We start from the raw sequence: 24,165 nt of genomic DNA on the forward strand, positions 1-24,165 counted from the left end.
CGTGGGACATTTTACTACGTTAAAGGTACTGTATAAATGCAAGTTGTCGTCCTCTCAGACAAATAGCCTCACAGATGAATACTGGCTCTTGGAAGCAAACACTAGATGGAATCAGTGTCTCTGTATTAATGGCCCCAGCAAGGACTCAATGCTGGCCGGAGAGGAAGTGAAGGGAGAAAACTTAAAGAAAATAAAAGTAAATTTTAGATTATACTATCAAACTTGTTGGACACAGAAGCTGAGAATATTTCTGTTAGATTGCGATGGCTCTTCAAAAACAACTTGCATTTATATAGCGCCTTTAATGTAGTAAAACATCCCAAGGTGCATCACGGGAGTGATTATCAGACAAAATTTGACACCGAGCCACGGAAGGAGATAGGTGACCAAAAGCACGGTCAAAGAGGTAGGTTTTAAGGAGCGTCTTAAAGGAGGAGGGAGAGGTGGAGAGGCGGAGAGGTTTAGAGAGGGAATTCCAGAGCTTAGGGCCTGGACGGCTGAAGGCACGGCCGCCAATGGTGGAGCGATGAAAATCGGGGATGCGCAAGAGGCCAGAATTGGAGGAGTGCAGTAACAATTCTATCACATCATTCTTCTAGACTATTCCACATTATGTGAAAAGAACACATCATTTAACAATTTTATATACTATGGAATATACTCCAGAATTATTAACTATAGTGGTACGGTAGCATAGTGGTTATGTTACTAGACTAGTAATCCAGGGGCCTGGACTAATATTCCGGAGTTATGAGTTCAAATCCCACCACGGCAGCTGGGGATTTTAAATTCAATTAATGAAATAAAATTCTGGAATAAAAAAAACTAGCATCAGTAATGGTGGCCATGAAACTACCGGATTGTCATAAAAATCCATCTGGTTCACTAATATCCTTTAAGGAAGGAAACCTGCCGTCCTTACCCGGTCTGGCCTATATGTGACTCCAGACCCACAACAATGTGGTCAATTCTTAATCTCCCTCTGAAATGGCCTAGCAAGCCACTCAGTTGTTCACAGAAGGCGGCTCACCACCACCTTCTCAAGGGCAATTAGGGTTGGGCAATAAATGCTGGCCCTGCCAGTGATGCCCACATCCCATGAACAAATAAAAAAAAAAATTCTATAAAAGATTATTTTAGAACACCCACTTCCAGTCTGGCTAGCTCCATTCTAACTTTGTGCTAAGATCAATCTTGTACGATGGCAAACTCGCCATTCCTAATGATAAATATATTGCCCACCTGTTATCTGCCAAAAATTGCCATGGCCAATTATAGGTGTCTTTTTTTTTAAAGTTTGAGTTCAAGGGTCAAACACTCTCTGGATTTGGCCCAGAAATCTCATGAATTGCAATGTCAACCTTGAGTGCATTCCAATCTTGCAGCACATTCCCAGTCAACGTTGATTAGCCAGACCATAAAACTGGCAAATTTACTTTTAAGATGATTATGAAAAACGTTCCCTAACTTTTTTGGAAGCCGTAAACTGAGCTTCTCTCAAAAAAAAAACAGAACAGAAAAGTCACATCGGCACTGAGCAGCATGAGCAACTTTTGGGCTATAACGCAGTGAATTCAAAGCTAAAGTTGCTTGAGCTTTCAACAACTCGGAGATGGGAGGAAACCTTCAAAGTTATCAACGCCTGTGTATTTTTGAGGCATCGGAGGCACGAATTAGTTTAGGAAACAAGTCATAACAATGACTCATACTGGGGTAAGTGAACCAATCTTCAAAGCACCAAAGTTGGATCACTGCCCTCGAATTACCGTGTGAAATTATTTTACACCTGATAATTTCAAGAATTTCTATTCTTTCAAATGGAAATAAGCAAGCTGTCTTTAACCCAAATAATTGAGGGGTTTAGCTAATGGTAGCAAAGCAGCTTTCTCAAGTGAATTTTTTTTCAGTTAAGGATTCTACAGGATAAACAAGTAAAGTCTAGACCAAAGTAAAATAATTTTAGTGGTAAATTATACAAGATCAAGAGTTCTGGCTCCATGCCTATTAACAAAGCTACATGGAGGTTTATCTGCAAATACCACAATGCACACATCTACAGCCCTAGGTACACGTCACTTCAGAGAGATTTATAAGTTCTTTTTAATTGAATTCTTCATATATTAGAACTGACGATAGAAAGAATGGTTAAACCTAGCTAGGACAATCTCCCCGTCCCAGCTTACGTTGCAGTAGTAAAGAATTGTAACATTCAATAAATCAGACATGTCCACAACCTGGAAATACCATTTTTTTTTTCACAAAAAGCCATTGCACGAGCAGGCTAGTCCCCACTCCCCTATCCCCCTTACACTGGATATGAAGCCCGAGAATAAAAGTAAAATACTTAGGCTACGCATTATGTTCATTTTAAGAAATTTCACTTTGCCCAGGAGAGAAAGCTGCAGCAATTCTCGCCAATCCACATGACTCCAACTATCAAATCAGTGGCCTACAATCAACATCCATTTGCTGATGAAGGTTAAGTACAACTTGGTTGCCCAAGTCCTCAAACTTCCTTTAGCAACCATTTAATATCTTGTCCCTCAATATCTTCCTACTGACAGCTGGTCATTCAAGGAGATTTCTTGAATTTCTTCACAGATTTCTTCAGTTCACTTTATACCCTGATAGCACCACAAATTCATGGGACTCTCCGAGATCTCTGCGTTCATCCAATCCTGGCCTCTTGCACATCCCCTGTTTTCTTTGCCCCACTATTGGCGGCCGTGCCTTCAGCTGTCTAGGTCCCTACGGTCTGGAATTCCCTCCCTGAACCTCTCCTCCTTTAGGACGCTCCTTAAAACCTACCTCTTTGACCAAGCTTTTGGTCTCCTGTCCTAATATCTCCTTATGTGGCTGGGTGTCAGATTTTGTTTGATAATCGCTTCTGTGAAGCACCTTGGGACGTTTTTATTATGTTAAAAGGTGCTAAATAAATGCAAGTTGTTGTTGAAGATGGACAAACCTACTTGGGACCCCCATCCACACTGCATTCCGAGCTTTTTCATACTTGCCTGCGATGATCAAAAGATCTAAATTTCACAGGCTAGAAACTCTAAGTGGACTTTGGGGTTTATCGATGATTTTTTTTTATTCGTTCATGGGATGTGGGCGTCGCTGGCGAGGCCGGCATTTATTGCCCATCCCTAATTGCCCTTGAGAAGGTGGTGGTGAGCCGCCTTCTTGAACCGCTGCAGTCCGTGTGGTGACGGTTCTCCCACAGTGCTGTTAGGAAGGGAGTTCCAGGATTTTGACCCAGCGACGATGAAGCAACGGCGATATATTTCCAAGTCGGGATGGTGTGTGACTTGGAGGGGATCGTGCAGGTGGTGTTGTTCCCATGTGCCTGCTGCCCTTGTCCTTCTAGTTGGTAAAGGTCGCGGGTTTGGGAGATGCTGTCGAAGAAGCCTTGGCAAGTTGCTGCAATGCATCCTGTGGATGGTACACACTGCAGCCACTGTGCGCCGGTGGTGAAGGGAGTGAATGTTTAGGGTGGTGGATGGGGTGCCAATCAAGCAGGCTACTTTGTCCTGGATGGTGTCGAGCTTCTTGAGTGTTGTTAGAGCTGCACTCATCCAGGCAAGTGGAGAGTATTCCATCACACTCCTGACTTGTGCCTTGTAGATGGTGGAAAGGCTTTGGGGAGTCAGGAGGTGAGTCACTCGCCGCAGAATACCCAGCCTCTGACCTGCTCTTGTAGACCACAGTATTTATATGGCTGGTCCAGTTAAGTTTCTGGTCTATGGTGACCAGGATGTTGATGGTGGGGGATTCGGCAATGGTAATGCTGTTGAATGTCAAGGGGAGGTAGTTAAGACTCTTTCTTGTTGGAGATGGTCATTGCCTGGCACTTGTCTGGCGCGAATGTTACTTACCACTTATCAGCCCAAGCCTGGATGTTGTCCAAGTCTTGCTGCACACGGGCTCGGACTGCTTCATTATCTGAGGGGTTGCGAATGGAACTGAACACTGTGCAATCATCAGCGAACATCCCCATTTCTGATCTTATAATGGAGGGAAGGTCATTGATGAAGCAGCTGAAGATGGTTGGGCCTAGGACACTGCCCTGAGGAACTCCTGCAGCAATGCCCTGGGGCTGAGATGATTGGCCTCCAACAACCATTTCCATGCACTATGGTCCAACAGCATTTTCAGAGGACGTCCATTTCCCCAAAACATAAGCTTTCTCTTCACTACCGTTACATGTAAAAGGCAGATCCTCGATTTCGTTATTTTCATAAAGCAATCCTACTTGTACACAAAAATCAAAACGCAATCCTCCCCTCGGCTGTACAATCGTTACAGCACAGGGGGAGGCCATTTGGCCCATCGAGCCTGTGCCGCCATTCAATTAGATCATGGCTGATCTGGACTGTAAGAGCAATCCAGTTAGTCCCACTCCCCCGCAGCCCTGCAAATTTTTTCCCTTCAAATATTTATCCAATTCCTTTTTGAGAGCCACGATTGAATCTGCTTCGCTGCGTAAAAAAGCTTTTCTTCACCTCGCCTTTGGTTCTTTTGCCGATCACCTTAAATCTGTCCCCTCTGGTTCTCGACCCTTCTGCCAATGGGAACAATTTCTCTTTATTTACTTTATTGAAACCCTTCATGATTTTGAACACTTCCAAACTTTCAGTTCATTTTGAATAAATGATTCTACTCGGCATGATTGGAACGATCCAAAAATCACATTAACTCACAAGAACATAGGAACAGGAGGAGGCCATTCAGCCCCTCGAGCCTGTTCTGCCATTCAATTAGATCATGGCCAATCTGTATCGTAACTCCATTTACCCGCCTTGGTCCCGTAACCCATTAATACCCTTACCTAACAAAAATCCATCAATTTCAGTCTTGAAATTTTCAATTGACCCCCAGCCTCAACAGCTTTTTGGGGAAAGAGAGTTCCAGATTTCCACTCCCCTTTGTGTGAAGAAGCGTTTCCTGGCATCACCCCTGAATGGCCTAGCTCTAATTTTAAGGTTATGTCCCCTTGTTCTGGGCTCCCCCCACCAGAGGAAATAGTTGCTCTCAATCTACCCTATCAAATTCTTCAATCATGTTGTGGACCTCAATTAGATCACCCCTCCATCTTCTACATACAACATACAACAGCACTTATATAGCACCTTTAACGTAGTAAAACATCCCAAGGCGCTTCACAGGAGCGTTACCTAACAAAATTTGGCACCGGGCCACATAAGGCGATATTAGGACAGGTGACCAAAAGGTAGGTTTGAAGGAGCATCTTAAAAGGAGAGAGAAGTAGAGAGGCGGAGAGGTTTAGGGAGGCAATTCCAAAGCTTGGGGCCCAGGCAGCTGAAGGCACTGCCAGCACTGGTGGAGCGATGAAAATCGCCTCAAGGGAATACAAGCCTAGTCTGTGCAACCTGTCCTCACCATTTAACCCTTTAAACCCCGGTATCATTCTGGTGAATCTGCGCTGTGCCCACTCCACGGCCAAGCACAGCAAAAGCAAAGTGTACGCAACATTTATGAGACATACAATCAGCTTCAAGGCTGAATCTACAGTCATTACTGTTGAATGCCGTGCTTTGGAGGACTTACCTCTGTAACCAGCAAGCTGTGAGCCTCTTTCCGTGCATTCTCAGGCACTGTGGAGCTGAGTGTCCTCCCATGGCGTTTCAGTATCCTGATCTAATAAAACACAAAACACTTTCAATACAAATCCGTCAACAAATCCAAACACTTCCAACATTTTTCTTCCACATGGTCGCTAAAAGTAACACGTTAATTTCTGTGTGCATCCTAAGAATTAATAAGTGGATTCAGTTTCTGTGCATCTTTTTGCAATCTTCGTGCAAATAAAGGAGCATTTGCATTTCTGCAAGTGTAGTAAAGTGTTTCTTTTTTTAAACAGGAAATGTAAAATAATACTTTTTCTCATCTTATTCAAAAGAAAATTCAGACTATAAGGATATATGTGTACGTATATATTGTACATGTACACACCCACATATACGCACGTGCCCACATATATGTACACATCCACATTACAAATTTTCATAAAATCCAACAATGTTTTTCTTCCTCCAAAATAAAGTTCTGTGGTCTTAGAAAATCTGTTTAACACAAATTATTATCCTTTGTACACTGGAGAATTCCCCGGTAATCAAATACAGTGCAAGGTTTATCTTTAAATTCAGTCCAGGTTAAGCTCTATCCTTTGTATGCTCAAACCCATTTTGATTATATTTAAGACAATTTAGGGTAGCGTGCAAGCGGGTTATATTTTGTATTCAGGAAACAAGAACCAACATCGCTACAGTGTGGATTAATAATAGTTACACTAACCCGGTGCACCAAAGGGTTTTTTCCCTGCCAAAGAATTGAGAGTGGCAGAGCTCACAGGAGCAGACGAGATGTGAGAACCTGGAGAGGGAGACACACTGGAAAGACAGTCCGCTATTACAGCGAACCTCTCACTGAGAGCCCGAGGGGTATTAACTAAGAGGATACTGGAAAAGCTGACTCGTGTAGCTTGTATTTCTCCCATTTCCCAACTGTCTGCTCTCCTCTTGGTTCTGTCTGTGGTCTTTCCCCAAACGCCTTCTGCCTCTCCTGGAGATGATTCCACTGCTCCTGCCTCAATAACCAGGGAAACCCCCTCCCCACCCTCCTCCCAAGGCCTCATCTGCTAGCCGGCCATGGTCTCGCCTTCACCTTGTGTTGCAGGCTGCTACAGGCCCCATTTCACCTCCCACCTTCTTACTTTCTTTCTCTCTCATCGGGTATTGGAAGTTCACAGCTCAAGAAATATTCCGAACTTGAGCTTTTTTTAAAAAAAAAAATTAAACCAAAAATTTGCTGCTGTTACACTTTTATTAAGACCACCCAGTACCGTGCCAAAGAATCGACACTCTCCTCCCATAGGATCTGATCGGGCTTGATGCAGAAATGGGCCTGGGAAGTGCCACAAAATTCTGGAGACCCTGGTTTCAGGGAACCCTTTCAGTGCAGATCAAGTCTGTTCACATGATACCAATTCACAATCAGCAATCTGTTGAGGACAAAAAAGGAATGGTGGAGGAAGAGCGATGGACTGAACCCAGACGAAGCTGGAACAATGGGACCTGTAAGGAACACAAGACAACTTCTGAGAATCACTTAAATTGACAGATGGGGGAAGAAACGAGATCCGAAACGAGCTTGATTGAAGGCGATTATGAACGCAAAACAGACGCTGGAAAAAAGGCACACTGGGGCCAAAAAAAAAGGCAAATCTGTAACAGGTATATATACAAATACATGAACGCTAGAGGGCATTAGGAATAACATACATAAACTGGAGGCTGTTATAACAACTTTCATTTATATAGTGCCTTTAACATAGTAAAAAATCTCCCAAGGTGCTTCACAGGAGCGATCAAACAAAATTTGACACCGAGCCACAAAGAGGTATTAGGACAGGTGACCAAAAACTTGGTCAAAGAGGTAGGTTTTAAGGAGCGTCTTAAAAGGAGGAGAGAGAGGTGGAGAGGTTTAGGGAGGGAATTCCAGAGCTTAGGGCCCAGGCAGCTGAAGGCACGGCCGCCAATGGTGGAGCGATGGAAATCGGGGATGCGCAAGAGGCCGGAATTGGAGAAGCGCAGCAACAATTCCATCACACCATTCTTCTGGACTATTCCGCATTATTAACTCTCCAACTGGAGGTGACGCCTGCTTGAAGTTGGCATTTATCGAGCGATCTTCGAATGTTTGAAAGCGGGAGTGCTGATCAGCGTTTGGCATGCCTGACTTTGGTCTGTATCCAAAACAGCCTTTGGTTTGCATCTTGGAAGAAATACCAAGCACGAGAGTTGGCTGAACGACGGGGCAAATTGGAACTGTCTGAAGCAAGATGTTGCTGCATCTAACCGGGGGTCCAGCTGATCAGTTCGAACCTCCAGGCTTCAGCTGGGCTTGGAGCAAACTGGTCGTGTGTTTTAGTTTCCAATTTTCTCCCTTTCTGTCTGGAAGTGGTTACTCTCGCTGAGGGAAGGTTCCAAGAGCATCAGAATGGTTGTTCGTGATGTAATGGGCCGAGACAACGACAACAACAAACAGCGCCTTTAAATGTAGTAAAACGTCCCAAGGCACTTCACGGGAGCGAGTATCAAACAAAAATTTGACCCCAAGCCGCGTAACGACATATTAGGACAGGTGAACAAAAGCCTGGTCGAAGAGGTAGGTTTTAAGAAGCACCTTAAAGGAGAAGAGACAGATGGGCAGAGAGGTTTAGGGAGGGAATTCCAGAGTTTAGGGCCTAGGCAGCTGAAGGCACGGCCGCCAATGGTGGGGGGGGGGGGGGGGGGGAAGGAAATCAGGGTTCAGGAATCGCGTCGCACTCAGAGATATGATCATTTGAGAGCTCTGACGGTACAGATGCAAGCTAGACTTTTAATTATATTGATACAAACCGGTTATAATAGGCTCTGGGATTTTACAAAAGGACTGACTACAATTAGGTTATTGTTTAATAAGGAGTTCAAGTCAGTTACATTTAAAATGTCATCAATACTTTTCACACCGAGCAATATGATCAATGCTCCAAGGTCGATTCACAGGAGGAAGACACTTCAATGCCTTAGCTAGAAAATGTCACGCTCTTTAGACAATACCTGAAGTTGAAACACACTCCTTGCGTTATTGTTAACAACTGCTCTCCCAACAGGCACTTACTTTTACACTTCGCAGTATCTAACTTCCAATCACAAACTGACTCGAACTAAGCACCTCCCTCTTTCCACAATCCATTTCACACATGCCCGTGTGGATACTGGATTGAAATGGATCTTATGTGACAATTGTTGATACTCTAGTCAAATACATTAGCAATAAACTTGCACAATTGGAAGAAGTCAGTCACCCTGAGGGAGAGGGGGTGCTGGTAAATTCAAGGAATGCACATATATATATATATATATACACACGCTGGAGAAGGGACAGCCCAGAAGATGCTAACTGATGAATTATGGATTAGATTACAATTCTGGTCTCTTGTGCATCCCCAATTTCCTTCACTCCACCATTGGCGGCCATGCCTTCAGCTGTCTAGGCCCTAAGCTCTGGAACTCCCTCCCTCCCTCCCTCCCTCTCTCCTCCTTTTAAGATGCTTAAAACCTACCTCTTTAACCAAGCTTTTGGTCACCTGCCCCTAATATCTCCTTACGTGGCTCGATGTCAAATTATGTCAGATAATCATTCCTGTGAAGCACCTTGGGATGTTTTTCTACGTTAAAGGCACTATGTAAATGCAAGTTGTAGTTGTTACATTAAGGAGAAGCTGTGAACAGAAGAGGTTTTGATAGAGTAAATAGGGAGAAACTGTTTCCAGTGGCAGGAGGGTCGGTAACCAGAGGACACAGATTTAACGTAATTGGCAAAAGAACCAGATGGGAGAGGAGGAGAAATTCTTTTTATACAGCGAGTTGTTATGATCTGGAATGCGCTGCCTGAAAGGGTGGTGGAAGTAGATTCAATAATAACTTTCACAAGGAAATTGGATAAATACTTGAAAGGGCGATGAGGAAATGGCAGGGGAGCGGGATGAATTGGATAGCTCTTTCAAAGAGGCCAGCACAGGCACGATGGGCCAAATAGCCTCCTTGTGTGCTGCATGATTCTACGAATAATGAATTAATGCAGGGAATAACCAGGGCCAAAAAAAGGGTTCTGGTACTGGACGACATGGATGGCATTGCTAAGGAAGGACAAGGCTGTGGACGACAAATGGAATTTGTAACGTAGGAGGGTTAATGTTAACCTTGACGGGCAGTTCTTTCTGCCATTAAAAATAATTCGCAATTTTCATGCCAATACTAAGAAATCATCTGCAGTTCATTACTGGAAAAATCTGTGCGTCATACATTACAAATAACAAAATTCCCCAATATATGGCCTATGATCTTTCGGCATTGTAAGGAATCAGTTAATTCTTTGTATTTTTAGGTTTTAAGTGAGTTTCTGCTAGCGATGTTCTGTTAGTAAAATTAGTAAAAGAGATTCTAGTCAGAGAATGCTTTAGCTGTTAAGGGGAAGCCACAAGACTGTATGTTAGCTCTGACCTTGCAAAGGCACCTGCTACAGATCTGAAAAATTAGGGAGCGAGAGTCAAGGTACAGGAGTTATTCTTGTTAAAACTGAAGTCCGGCTAATTGGATGAGGTAATACTTTGAACCTTACGGATTCTCACGTAGCCAGGGTGAAAGAAAGGATCAAAAAGAGGGCAGGTTAGAATAGATACTTCAGAATTCGACAAGGCTGGGCCAGCCAAACACCTCAAACTCGAAACCTGTGAGCCGGTGAATTCTCCAATAATTCGTTTTTATCGTGTCTCAAGTATATTATGAGTATTTATTATTAATAATAGTTATTATATATGTGTAGTTATTGGTAATAATAGTTATTATTGTATGCTTAACTCCTATGAAAGCCAATAAATGCCTTTGAACCTTATTATCTTGTGGAGTTACTTGCAAGAAGATTCATTCCCCGACAGGTACCATCCCTTTTTCGGATGAGACGTTAAATCGAGGCCCTGTCTGCCCACTCAGGTAGACCGTAAAAAATCCCATGGCCACTATTTTGAAGAAGAGCAGGGGAGTCGTCCCCGGTGTCCTGGGCCAATATTTATCACCCCACCAACATCACTAAAAAACAGGATATCCGGTCATTATCACGTTGCTGTTTGTGGGACCTTGCTGTGCGCAAATTGGCTGCGGCGTTTCCTACATTACAACAGTGACTACACTTCAAAAAGTACTTCATGAACTGTGAAGCCCTTTAGGACACCCTGAGGTCGTGAAAGGCGCTATATCAATACAAATTCTTTCCTTTTATAAAAGGATTAATAAAGCTAGATTACTTCAGGTACATCAAGTCGACCAAGAGGTACATCTAAAAGAGATATCAGGAAAATGTCTTCACTCAAATGAAGATAAAGTTTTGCATTTATCCACCACGCAGCTTAATAGAGGCCAAAATATTGCAATTTAAATAATCAGATAGACCATAATGTGAGGATTAATGTACTAAAGAGGCCAAACGATTTTTTGTTCATTCCTGACTTTTCTTATGATTGAAGAAACACGACAGCGAAATAGTTTCCATACTGTGCTCATCACACCAACGCAGTTTGATACAGACCGTTACTGCTGTGTGCAACTTTTAACAAAGGTAAATCGCACTATAGTTGCAGATGTTCAGTGTGGAAACTAGTGAACTGTAGTAATGGGAAGCCCTCTGCTGTGGAAGTGACCAAAGTTTCCAAATTGCAGTAAAACAGGTTACTAAAATGCTGAATAGCTAAACCACAGCGGGTCGAATTCAAATCAGTTGAGTGTGTGGACTTGTATTTACCACAGCTTCTTGAAGTATGTGTATGCTCACAGTAACTGTAAAAATATACTGTAGCCAGGAAATGTTCTCATTTCTTCCTATGCTTTCTGTGAACTGAGTGGATGGTTTGGTAAAATCCAAAATTCTAATTTTGGCACAAACTGCCAGCCGGAAAAGAAAAATTTTTTTTTAAATTCAGACCGCAAGCATATAATTGAAATAGCTCACTTGTTCTCAGTGAGTGAGACAGAGGGCACAAATCAATCGATTGTAAAGTCCACAGTACAGTATAGCACTTCAATGCACACTAAATTCCTCGATAAGGTATCACTCTCGCCTCTGAGTCAGGAGGTGGTGGGTTCAAGTCTCACTCCAGAGACTTGAGCACAAAATCTAGGCTGACACTTCCGATGCAGTACTGATAGAGCGCTGCACTGCCGGGGGTGTCATCTTTCGGATGAGACGTTAAACCGAGGCCCTGTCTGCCCTCTCAGGTGGGCGCAAAAGATCCAATGGAACCATTTCGAAGAGGAGCAGGTGAGTTCTCCCCGGTGTCCTGGCCAATAATTATCCCTCGACCAACATCACTGAAACAGATTATCTGGTCATTATTACATTGCTGTTTGTGGGACCTTGCTGTGCACAAATTGGCTGCTGCGTTTCCTACATTCCAACACTTCAAAACTACTTAATTGGCTGTAAAGCGATTTGGGATGTTCTGAGATTGTTAAAGGCGCTATATAAATGCACATTCTTTCTTTATCAATCATTACCTTAAAAGAAATGGAAGAATTTTACAGTTTTGTCCAATGTGACTTCAGTATTTAATTTTCTGACTGCAACTGCTACTGTCGAGCCCACAACTGAACATTTTGATGTCCTGTACACTGCAGCGTGCGCAGCCTATATAATGCTGATTTTATAGTAACGCAGAGTAACAAGGCAGCAACCACTTCAGGAGAGGTCTCTCGATCGCAGCAGCCTCTATAGAGCTGCATCCAAAGTAAAAAAAAAAGTATGTAAAACTATGAAAGAGAAATTACTACCAAGAAAGATGAATTCATTCTGCTTTATAAACTAATCTACATTAGTTAAGTGCAAAGGCAGCAAAGTAAAATGTTAAGATTCATTACAAAACTTTGCCTCTGCTTTCAAAACACAAATACCTTGCTAAAATAATTAACGGGGAACTGGTGAAGGATACTTAATGGGAGCAGTGGTCAAAATCGTTGCTGAAAAGTGTTTGGAGTTTACACAGAAGTGATAGTTTCATCGGTCCACCATTGGCGGCCGTGCCTTCAGCTGCCTAGAGTCTAAGCCCCGGAATTCCCTCCCTAAACCTCTCCACCCCTTTAAGACGCTCCTTAAAACCCACCTCTCTGACCAAAGCTTTTGGTCACCTGTCCTACTGTCTCTGTATGTGGCCCGCTATCAGATTTTGTCTGATAATCGCTCTTGCAAAGCACCTTGGGATGTTTTACCACGTTAAAAGGTGCTTTATAAATTCAAAATGTGGAAAACTCACAGATCAGTAATCATCTACACCTGAAATGTTAATTCCGTTTCTCTCTCTCTCTCTCCACAGATGCTGCCTGACCTGCTGAGTGTTTTCCAGCATATCCTGTTTTAGTTTCAGATTTGTACCATCCGCAGTAATTTTTCTTGGTTTTTGTTTAGTTTGTATCTCGGGTCCTTTTATAAAATCACGTCAAAACTACCAAAGATCGTCACGATTCAGTCACCATTATTTCTAATCTTCACTTTGCAGACACTAACCATAATCAGGTTTTTTCACTTTAGAAACTATTATGTTGTTTTTAAATCAGTTAATGGTCTCCTAAGTGCTTCCCTTACTGCGAGCAGAAGGGTGACAGCTGCAGGAAAGCATTTGTACTTCTTACTTTTTCCCATATATGGTTGGCTCTGAACAGGAGCAGAAATTCTAACCACCTCCTCTCACCAACTCCTCCTAGCTGCGTGAGGTGGGGTTGCCAACCCTCCAGGATTGCCCTGGAGTCTCCAGGAATTGAAGATTCATCTCCAGGACACTGCTACGAGCAAAATCCTGGGAGAAAAATCATCGGGACAATAAAAAAGTGTGTTTCTTTTCATTTTCTTTGGACACTTCCGTTTATTAGTTATAAAAAAAATATTGGCGATGGAGCGGGGGAGAAAAAGGCTATTTGACTGACAGTCAAGAATCATCCAATTGGGTAATGGAGAGTCTATTCACTTTCCAATTGGTGTGGGAAGGCGGGGCTCCGCGAGGATGGACATGTTGGGTGACCAATGGTGGAAGTGTGGGGGCGGGGTGGTCAGAGGCCAGAGGTCATGTGATGAAACCTCCAGGAATACATCCAACCAGAGTTGGCAACCCTAGCGTGAGTCAATACACTCAGTGTCGCCAGGCAGCAATGTAGTCGTGTTCAAAATCTTCACTCGTCATATTAAGAAGCAGGCAGCTAAACTGGCACTTTACAAACCTTCATGGTTCTTCAAGTAACATTTCCCATTGCCCCCCATAGAGTACAAAAGCAAGGAAGTTGTACTAAACTTTTATAAAACACTGGTTAGGCTCCAGCTGGAGTATTGAGTCCAATTCTGGGCACCGCACTTTAGGAAGGATGTCAAGGCCTTGGAGAGGATGCAGAGGAGATTTACTAGAATGGTACCAGGGATGAAAGACTTCAGTTACATGGAGAGACTGGAGAAGCTGGGATTGTTCGCCTTAGAACAGAGAAGGTTAAGGAGAGATTTGATAGAGGTGCTCAAAATCATGAAGGGTTTTGATAGAGTAGAATCATAGAAAGCTCAGAGTACAGAAGGATGATGTGGTGCTGAGTCATACAGACCAGACGGTGTCAGGTTTTGGACTACGTCCAGTCGGCTGGTCTCTAACCAGAGCAGCAGGTTGGGAGGGTCCCCTTAGGCCTTAGGTCTATGAAGAGGAAAAAGATAACCACACAGGCTTCCCTGCTGCTGAGTGCTATCTCGTGAACTCTGCAGGAAAGTGCAAATTATGCACATCTGGTGAGGGCTTGGTAGTAATACACTTCCAGGTAGAAATCACCTGGTGACACACACGCCTTGTTGACCTAAATTCTCATCCATGTTTTCAAATCCCTCCATGGCCTCGCCCCTCCCCATCTCTGTAACCTCCTCCAGCCTTACAACCCTCCGAGATCTCTGCGCTCCTCCAATTCTGGCCTCTTGTGTGTCCCCGATTTCCTTTCCCCCCCGCCCCCCCACCACCCACCCACCCACCATTGGCGGCCGTGCCTTCAGTTGCGTAGACCCCAAGCTCTGGAATTCCCTCCCTAAACCTCTCCGCCTCTCTCTCCTCCTTTAAGACGCTCCTTAAAACCTACCTCTTCGACCAGGCTTTTGTTCACCTGTCCTAATATGTCGTTATGCGGCTTGGGGTCAAATTTTTTGTTTGATACTCGCTCCCGTGAAGCGCCTTGGGACGTTTTACTACATTTAAAGGCGCTGTTTGTTGTCGTTGTCTCGGCCCATTACATCACGAACAACCATTCTGATGCTCTTGGAACCTTCCCTCAGCGAGAGTAACCACTTCCAGACAGAAAGGGAGAAAATTGGAAACTAAAACACACGACCAGTTTGCTCCAAGCCCAGCTGAAGCCTGGAGGTTCGAACTGATCAGCTGGACCCCCGGTTAGATGCAGCAACATCTTGCTTCAGACAGTTCCAATTTGCCCCGTCGTTCAGCCAACTCTCGTGCTTGGTATTTCTTCCAAGATGCAAACCAAAGGCTGTTTTGGATACAGACCAAAGTCAGGCATGCCAAACGCTGATCAGCACTCCCGCTTTCAAACATTCGAAGATCGCTCGATAAATGCCAACTTCAAGCAGGCGTCACCTCCAGTTGGAGAGTTAACCGGCTGGATGACCGAGCTGTACACAGTGAATTTAAAACAGATTTTGATTTATTTCAACAAGTGCCAAATACACATTCTGAACTTGGCAGAGTGTTAACTTGTTTTTTTCTTGTACATTTTAACAACATTTTCAAGAAAGCATTTCTAGCTTAGGGAGTGTGTTTTTTTTTAAAAAAAAAAATTTCTGTCCCATGATATAACTGCACAGTTATTTAATTAAAAAAGCATCTGTACTTGTTACCCTGTCTAAAACAAACAGGGAACAGGGGCCAACCTGGCAGAGTGAACTCACTCTGGAAATCGTGCCTTAAACTCACTTCCCCCGTTACTTCACTCATCGAGACAGAATAGGGGTTAACACAGAAATAGTGGATCCTTCAACTTCTGGGCGGGCAGGAGGGAGGAGAGAAGAGCGTGAGGCCGCGCGAAGCCTGGCCGGGGGGGGGGGGGGGGGGAGGGGGAGGGGGACAGCGCGCGAGGCCTGGGGGGGGGGGGGAAAGAGAGAAAAGGAGCGAGTTTAGATATACTCTTCCGCACAGAGGAGGAATTATTACATTTATTCACTTCCCTTTTTTAATAAAAACATTTCTACACGTGGACCGATCATTAAAATATCAGAACTCTTAAGTCATTGAGCCTCATCACACGGAGGTGACATTGCACCATCTCTGCTCATTCTTCAACAGATATAAAACAAAAAGTACATTTCCAACACAGAACTTGATCTCAAATCCGTTCTACTGTCATCTCCGTCTCATTAAAATTGGGGAAAGTGGGCCACTGAAGCCTATACGCGCAGTGCTCTGCCAACTGGCAGCAGGATACCAGTGAAATATTCATGTGTGAAATACTGACTGTCCCGGGAAGTTTTTAATAATTTTTAAGTTCAAAAATGTTGGCCTTGTATCGGTTCCAGTTACACTGCAATCAGCATGAAACCCAAACTGTGGAGGGGACGTTTATACCAAAATCTCAAACCAAGGCTGTTTCAGCTTGGCTGCAGTTAAATTGCAAAATTTTACATGAAGCTGAAACCAATTCACAGCAATATAAAATGTAAGGAATCTTACAACACCAGGTTATAGTCCAACAAATTTATTTTAAAATCACAAGCTTTCGGAGGTTATCCCCTTCGTCAGGTGAATGACGAAGGGGATAATCTCCGAAAGCTTGTGATTTTAAAATAAATTTGTTGGACTATAACCTGGTGTTGTAAGATTCCTTACATTTGTCCACCCCAGTCCATCACCGGCATCTCCACAATATAAAATGTGCATCATACTGGGCCTATTAATCACAGAATCATGCAGCACAGAAGGAGGCCATTCAGCCCATCGTGCCTATACCGGCTCTTTGAAAGAGCTATCCAATTAGTCCCACTCCCCCTTCTCTTTCTCCATAGCCCTGCAACTTTCTCCCCTTCAAGTATTTATCCAATTCCCTTTTGAAAGTTACTATTGAATCTGCTTCCACCACCCTTTCAGGCAGAGCAGTCCAGATCATAACAACTCACTGCGTAAGAACAATTGCTGCTCATCTCATCTCTGGCTCTTTTGCCAATTACCTTAAATCTGTGTCCTCTGGTTACCGACCCTCCTGCCACTGGAAATAGTTTCTCTTTACTTACTTTATCAAAACCTTTCATGATTTTGAACACCTCTATTAAATCTCCCCTTAACCTTCTCTGCTCTAAAGGAGAACAATCCCAGCTTCTCCAGCACATCAAATGCAAAATACTGCGGATGCTGGAAATCTGAAATAAAAACATATAATGCTGGAAATACTCGGCAGGTCAGGCAACATCTGTGAAGAGAGAAAACAGAGTTAATGTTTCAGGTCGATGACCTTTCGTCAGCACCTCAGCTTCTCCAGGTAAGCAAAGTCCCTCATCCCTGACACCATTCTCGTAAATCTCCCCAACACCCTCTCTAAGGCACTGACATCTTTCCTAAAGTGCGGTGTCCAGAATTGAACACAATACTCCAGCTGAGGCCTAACCAGTGATTTGTAAAGATTTGGCATAACTTCCTTGCTTTTGTACTCTATGCCTCTATTTTATAAAGCCTAGGATCCCATATGCTTCTTTTAAAACAGCGTTCTCAACTTGTCCTGCCATCTTCAAAGCTTTGTGTTCCTACACACCCAGATCTCTGTGTTCCTGCACCCACTTTAACAACGTACCATTTAGTTTATATTGCCTCCTCTCATTCTTCCTTCCAAAATGTTACCACTTCACACAAATGCAATGAGAAAAAGTGCAAATATTTTGAAGATCAGAGCAAATTTGTAAATCTGCTCGTGAACAAAGCACCAACGTTACTTTTTAGAAAATAAAAATTATAAAGTTCGTTTACAATTGACGAAAGCAGAGTTTTCATCCTTTGTCAAATAGGGAAAATTCTGCAGAACGTGTTTCTCGATTTTAGATGGAGTAAATACGGTTTAAAATTAGCTATCTTTGAATGGGTCCCTTTGTCTCTGTATTAAGGGAGTGGCGAATACAAATGAAACACTTTCATCCATAAATCTTGCAGATCAGACTATAAGAAATACATTGTAAAAAAAAAACGAGTACTTCAATCCCTTCTGGACTGATTTTATCTTTATTGATTTCTAAATATTTATCCCATCGGTAACCTGATGTTTCTCACCTCTTCTGCCAGCCGTGGGCCTCAGAGTCAGATGCTTGTGCGTTCAAGCCCCACTCCAGGTACTCGGGCGCAGAATCTAGGCTGACACTTGAATAGAACTACATGGAATTTACAGCACAGAAACAGGCCATTCGGCCCAACTGGTCTATACTGGTGTTTATGCTCCACACGAGCCTTCTCCCTCCCGACTTCATCTCACCCTATCACTTCCATGCTGTATTGTCAGAGGTGCCGTCTTTCAGATGAGTTGTTAAATCAAGGCCCTGTACCCAACAGTAACGACAATTCAGAAGTAATTCACTGGCTGTGCAGCACTTTTGGGATGTCACGAGGATGTGAGAAGCCTGGATTGTTCATTTTTTAAAAGTGCGACGGCACTAGTAATCGGCGTTGTCATTTTCCTTGGCTAACCAAGTTAGATACAATTACAGAAAAGGCAGCAAGTGCCTTCGTGTGTCTCCCATGCAAATCCAGCGAACAAGGGTCAGGATAAATGAGAGAATAGTCAACAATAACAACAACTTGCATTTATATAGCGCCTTTAACGTAGTAAAACGTCCCAAGGCGCTTCACAGGAGCGATTATCAAACAAAATTTGACACTGAGCAGCATTAGGAGATATTAGGACAGGTGACCTAAAGCTTGGTCAAAGAGGTAGGTTTTAAGGAGCGAGAGGTAGAGGTTTAGGGAGGGAATTCCAGAGCTTAGGGGCCTAGGCGGCTGAAGGCACGGCCGCCAACGGTGGAGCGATGAAAATCGGGGACGCGCAAGAGGCCAGAATTTGCGCTAACAAAAAAAAATAGCAGGTCTGGTGCAGAACTGGGCATAGCTTTATCTTTTACCTTACGTTCTCCCTCAGAATTAGATGGGAAGTATAACTTTACAGGTTTCTATTGTGACACCAACAATTCCACAACTAAAAAAAAATCCTGCCAGGATACTGTGGCTCTGTGATGTGAAGGAAGGATGCAGAACTTTGTCCTTGACGTTTTTCAAGCTGCTCCAGCCCCCAGATGAAAATTCAGCATTTTCTAGCCACGTGGAAACACAAAACTTGTACAATTTCCTCTCGTGGGTATTTTAAAAAGCAACCGCACAGCCGACAAGGGGAAGTTACTTATCGAGGTTTAGTGAGACTATGTTGGAAATTCATTGTAATGAGCCAACAGATTAAATGACAATGTCCACTTAGCATATGGGTAAAGAAAGAAATAACTTGCATTTATATAGCGCCTTTCGTGACCTCAAGTCGTCCCAAAGCGCTTTACAGCCAATTAAGTACTTTTGAAGTTAAGTCACTGTTGTAATGTAGGAAACGCAGCAGCCAATTTGCGCACAGCAAGATCCCAATGTGACAATGACCGGAAAATCTGTTTTAGTGATGTTGGTTGAGGGATAAATGTTGGCTCGGACACCGGGGAGAACTCCCCAGCTCTTCTTGGAAATAGTGCAATGGGATCTTTTACGTCCACCTGAGGGGGCAGACGGGAGCTCGGTTTAATGACTCATCCGAAAGACGGCACTTTCAACAGTACAGCGCTCCCTCGGTACTGACCTGGTATTCAAAACATGAAGTGGCAAAAAAATCAGGGTAAGAAAAATGGAAAATAAGAACATTTTCTTGTCACCTTCTCCAATTCCTTGCTACAAACAAACTTAAATTGCCTCATGGTTTCAAGAAAACAAACTATGAATGCAACCCCAGAGCAGTAAGTTGTGTCTCTGGTTACTTCTTGCAAATATCCTTTTATGTTGAAACCACACAGAACAGATGGGCAATCAAAAGTCCACTTGTGGCTCACAAACCTCCAAACCATAAGTGCCTCATACATCACTGATCTGGAACATCACAAAACTGACCCGGGTGAGGTCTATACCTAGCAACACCTTCGCGTCCTCCCAAACTGACCCAGGCCAGATCTGTACTCAGTTAACGCCTGCACCTGATTCCAAACTGACCCAGGCCAGACCTGTACCTAGTAACATCTTCACCTGATCCCAAACTGACCCAGGCCAGACCTGTACCTAGTAACATCTTCACCTGATCCCAAACTGACCCAGGCCAGACCTGTACCTAGTAACATCTTCACCTGATCCCAAACTGACCCAGGCCAGAAGACAACTAAGGAAGGCTACACCTCCCCCCTTCTGGACGTGGAGGTGTTGCGGTTTCTGAGAAGGTGAACAGGCATCCTTGGACAATGGCTACGGATAACTTTTGACCCACACCCGAGCTGGATAGCAAAAACATACTTTGTGAAACAGGAAATTTCTCCACTCTACTATATTTCCATCAGCAGCAGGATAAAAAACACACTAATCACTGGAAACTGGCTGAAGAAGGGTTTCCTGGTGTGGCAACTAACTGTTTGATTTGATCCCTGGAACTATACAAAAACAACTACATTATCCCTTCACTGAAATCAGTCTGCAAACTTTTTACTATCCAAAAGGAAATAATTAAAGTGATAAATATGCTATAATCACGAGCTGCACATTACTCTTGACATATTGTTCGAGTAACGATAGTGTACGTCACAGTCGTGACTATTGGTATAATTCTTCATTGTTACGTCTACTGGAAAAATTAATGAATTAATGAAATTATTGGTCATCAAATATCCAGCCCAATTCAATCTCTCTCTCGCTCAGCCTTTTCAATTCAAATTGCTATTTAATAAATTTCAGTATTTGGTTGGAGAAGAAACAACTTGGCTTCATGGGAATCAGCCCACAGTCATTCCTAAACGTAGGAACAGGAGCAGGCCATTCAGCCCCTCGATCCTGTTACGCCATTCAATTAGATCGTGGCTGATCTGTATCTTAACTCCATTTACCCGCCTTGGTTCCGTAATCCCTTAATACCCTTGCCTAACAAAAATCTATCAATCTCAGTTTTGAAATTTTCAAATCGACCCCCAGCCTCAACAGCTTTTTGGGGGAGAGAGTTCCAGATTTCCACTCCCCTTTGTGTGAAGAAGTGCTTCCTGACATCACCCATGAACGGCCTGGCTCTAATTTTAAGGCTCTGCCCCCTTGTTCTGGACTCCCCCCACCAGAGGAAATAGTTTCTCTCTATCTACCCTATCAACTCCTTTAATCATCTTAAACACCTCAATCAGATCACCCCTTAATCTTCAATACTCAAGGGAATACAAGCCCAGTCTGTGCAACCTGTCCTCATAATTTAACCCTTTTAGTCCCAGTTTCATTCTGGTGAATCTGCGCTACACCTGCTCCAAGGCTAATATATCCTTCCTGGGGTACAGTGCCCAGAACTGAATGCAGTACCTCTAGATGCTTTCTAACCCATCTGGTCGTCAAATATTTCACCTTTTATCTGAGTTCCAGCATCACACCATTACATGAAATAATGAATCTTTTATATAGATTCAGAAAGCTGACATATATAACCTCACACTGCATTTAAGTTCCTTTTTTGATGTATAAAAGGACATTCCACTTTTGCCCTTGGGATGTTAGCGACACTGGCAAGGCAACATTCCTTGCCCATCCCTAGATGCCCTGTGAGCAAATGAGTCAACCACACAGTGTTGGGTTGGGGTCACCTGGTGGCAGTTTCCCTTCCCTAAAAGGACATCAGTGAACCAGTTGGATCTTCACAGCAAGTTTTTCTGGCGCCAGCCCATAAATTTCTAGAATTTTACTAGATTTTTATTTCACAACTTGCCCTGGTGGCATTTGAACTCATGACCTCTAGGTAGCTAGTCCAGTACGGTCCACGCTGTTTACAGCCGGCGTGTTCACGAGAACGCGATCTGCCTGCTATACGCAGTGTCCAGTATATCAAGAAAGATCAATTTCAAGCAGACTTTTGACTTAATTTCAGAAATTTAAACTCAACTCCTTGTTCTTCAGGTACTGCCAGCTCTGGCAATTGAGTTTTTGATCTCCACTCCCTCTCCCTTTCTCACAGAGGAGATGCTCCGAAGTAGCGGTCAGGATGTGGCCCCTCACTTCTCTCCTGCTCCCAGTTGGAATTTGGTAATGTGAAGAGGATTTCTGGGCTCCTATATCATTAATATTTGTGGAAAGCATTCCTGGCTACACACAAGCTCGGCGAGGTGGAAGCTTTTCGCCTTATTCAGCTATGGAGCGCTGGACAGGTTTGAAGTCCGCCGCTGCGGTCTGGACAGTTTCACCACTACAGCTGGTACTGTAAACTGCAGCTGGAGTTTCAGCAGGCTTGTGTCACTTGGGGCTGCCCGAAAGGACTTAATGACAGGCATTTGGACAGCACAGAACTGCCCGGCCAGTTTCATACAGTTTGCAATTGATGCCAATGGTGATGGCAAACGGTCTGCGCCCTTTGCCCGATACAGGCGGCTGTCTGTGATAAGCGGGGACGGTGTGAGTGGTGGGGACTGTATCACAGCCACTGGGCTACTGTATCCTATGATGGCTGTTTACATTCAGCAAGGCAAAAGGAATGACGCACACATTGGACATTCACTCATCACCACCTTAACAAAGTAATCTCATCAAAAATTAATCACGTTCATGCTGAGAACTAATTTGGTTGGGGGGAGGGCGGAGAAATTGAGGGCGGTGAGCGGTTACGTGGAAGAACAGAAAAGGAAAAATAGAGGAACCTACGAGGCAGGCTTCACATTTTTTTTTCTTTCCCCTTCCTCTGGGAAGCATATGGTTTTTACTCAGCCACTAACTCTGGTATTACGGAGCTCGCCATTGGGAGAATCACAGGAACAGGTTCAGGTCCTATCACTCTGCATCGCGGTATGTTTAAGTTTTCAGAAAGCCACTCTGAAAAGAAAACACGACTTGAGATTGTGGCTCTTGAGAAAATAAGTTAGGGAACAGCACTGCGTTTGAACCCTGGACTGAAGTTCTAATTCTAATCTAAACAGCGAGGTCAGGGAAGTATCAGCTCATTCACCATTCTACCCTCCCGACAACAAATGTCACGGGATGAACCATGGGAGGGTTGAGAGGAGAGTTATAAGGTCATACAGCATCATTTAGTTCACCCCAGCCAGAGAAGCAGTTACTCAAGTTAAACTTAATTCAAAGCTTTGTTACGTTGCACTGAACGGGCAAAGTTCTCCACACTCTTGTCCACCCCAACGGGCTGAAAATTCAAACAAACAAAAAACTTGTAACAATGGCCCAGATTTTGCTACCAAAATATCGGCGGGTTTAAAAGCGCTCACCGTCATTAGTGTGTAAATCATCCAGCAACTTGCGGCGTGGAAGAGATACGGTTTACGCCGCCCCGCCGTTAGCCTCGCGATAAACGGCAGCTCACCCTCAACCTCTTCATGAGTTACAAGAAACTGCTGTACTTGCACATCAATTACCCATTAAACTTGCTGGAGAAAGTTAGGGCTGGCACTTAACAGCGTAAGGACCTTTTTAATAGGATTTATGTTCCTGCAATGCCAATCAACCTCTCCGGCCCAGGAAGAGTCTCATTCCTGCAGGTGGTAAATTGTTCTTAGAGATTTTTAATCTTACTTTTCCTTTCAGCCTCTTTTTTTCTCTCTCAGTCCAATCTTTCTTTCCCGCTCTTTATTTCTCTTTCTGTACCCGATTTGACTCGAATTCACCCTATTTCCTTCTCCATCGTTCCTCTGTTTCTTTCTCAATCCATAAATGTCATTGGTTACGGAGATGGACTGTTGGTCCCGTCGTTCACTAAAAGGTCCCAGGGTGCCCCGTTGACCCTGTTATCAGCTCGTACATCCAGCAAGTTACGGCGCAAACATTTTTTTTTTTAAGTTGAAGGGTGAGGGATAAAATCTAACTAACTGGGCACGTCGTGAGGTGCCCCACTCCAGCAAATTCTGGGCCATTATTAATCCAATATTATAGTCCAGCATGACATTACTCACCTGGAAATCTTCATTGGGGAAAAGCAGCATATCCCGTAAAGGATCACTGAAAATCTGTGCTTTCTTCTGTATTAAGACATTCTCATAATCTATTGGTTCAATGTCCTTTGGTTTAGCCTACAAAGAAAACAAAGACAATTTAAGTTGAGTTTTTTTTTAAAAACTGTTGTCATATTGTGAAAGTGTCGACAACTTGTATCCAAATTACTGTTTTCAATTACAAGTAATTCAAAGGAGCTCCAATCCTTCATGGAGCTTTGGTGACAGAACAACAAATATTGGTGATTCCATCCCAATAATCTGCCCACACATTTATCAATACTAAGCCAGCCAAGGCTACCATTTTGAACATGGCAACTACTCATTTCTGCTGCTCTAAAGCCCAAAGCTAGGGGTCATAAA

The 24,165-nt window shown here is 43.6% G+C and overlaps 1 protein-coding gene across 5 annotated transcripts in view; it reads right to left on the reverse strand.

The window, feature by feature from the left end:
* Positions 1–24,165, reverse strand: part of LOC137323127 (dedicator of cytokinesis protein 9-like) — a 260,881-nt gene that overhangs the window by 141,479 nt on the left and 95,237 nt on the right. For all 5 annotated transcript variants that reach the window (XM_067986588.1, XM_067986585.1, XM_067986586.1 and 2 more), the window contains exons 2-3: positions 23,764–23,880; positions 5,569–5,658 (exon numbers count right to left, since the gene is read on the reverse strand). In XM_067986588.1, the coding sequence (XP_067842689.1) occupies positions 5,569–5,658; positions 23,764–23,880 (207 nt within the window). The remainder of the gene's footprint in view (positions 1–5,568; positions 5,659–23,763; positions 23,881–24,165) is intronic.

Source organism: Heptranchias perlo, chromosome 6 (assembly GCF_035084215.1).
Source record: "Heptranchias perlo isolate sHepPer1 chromosome 6, sHepPer1.hap1, whole genome shotgun sequence".
NCBI classification, from domain to species: domain Eukaryota; kingdom Metazoa; phylum Chordata; class Chondrichthyes; order Hexanchiformes; family Hexanchidae; genus Heptranchias; species Heptranchias perlo.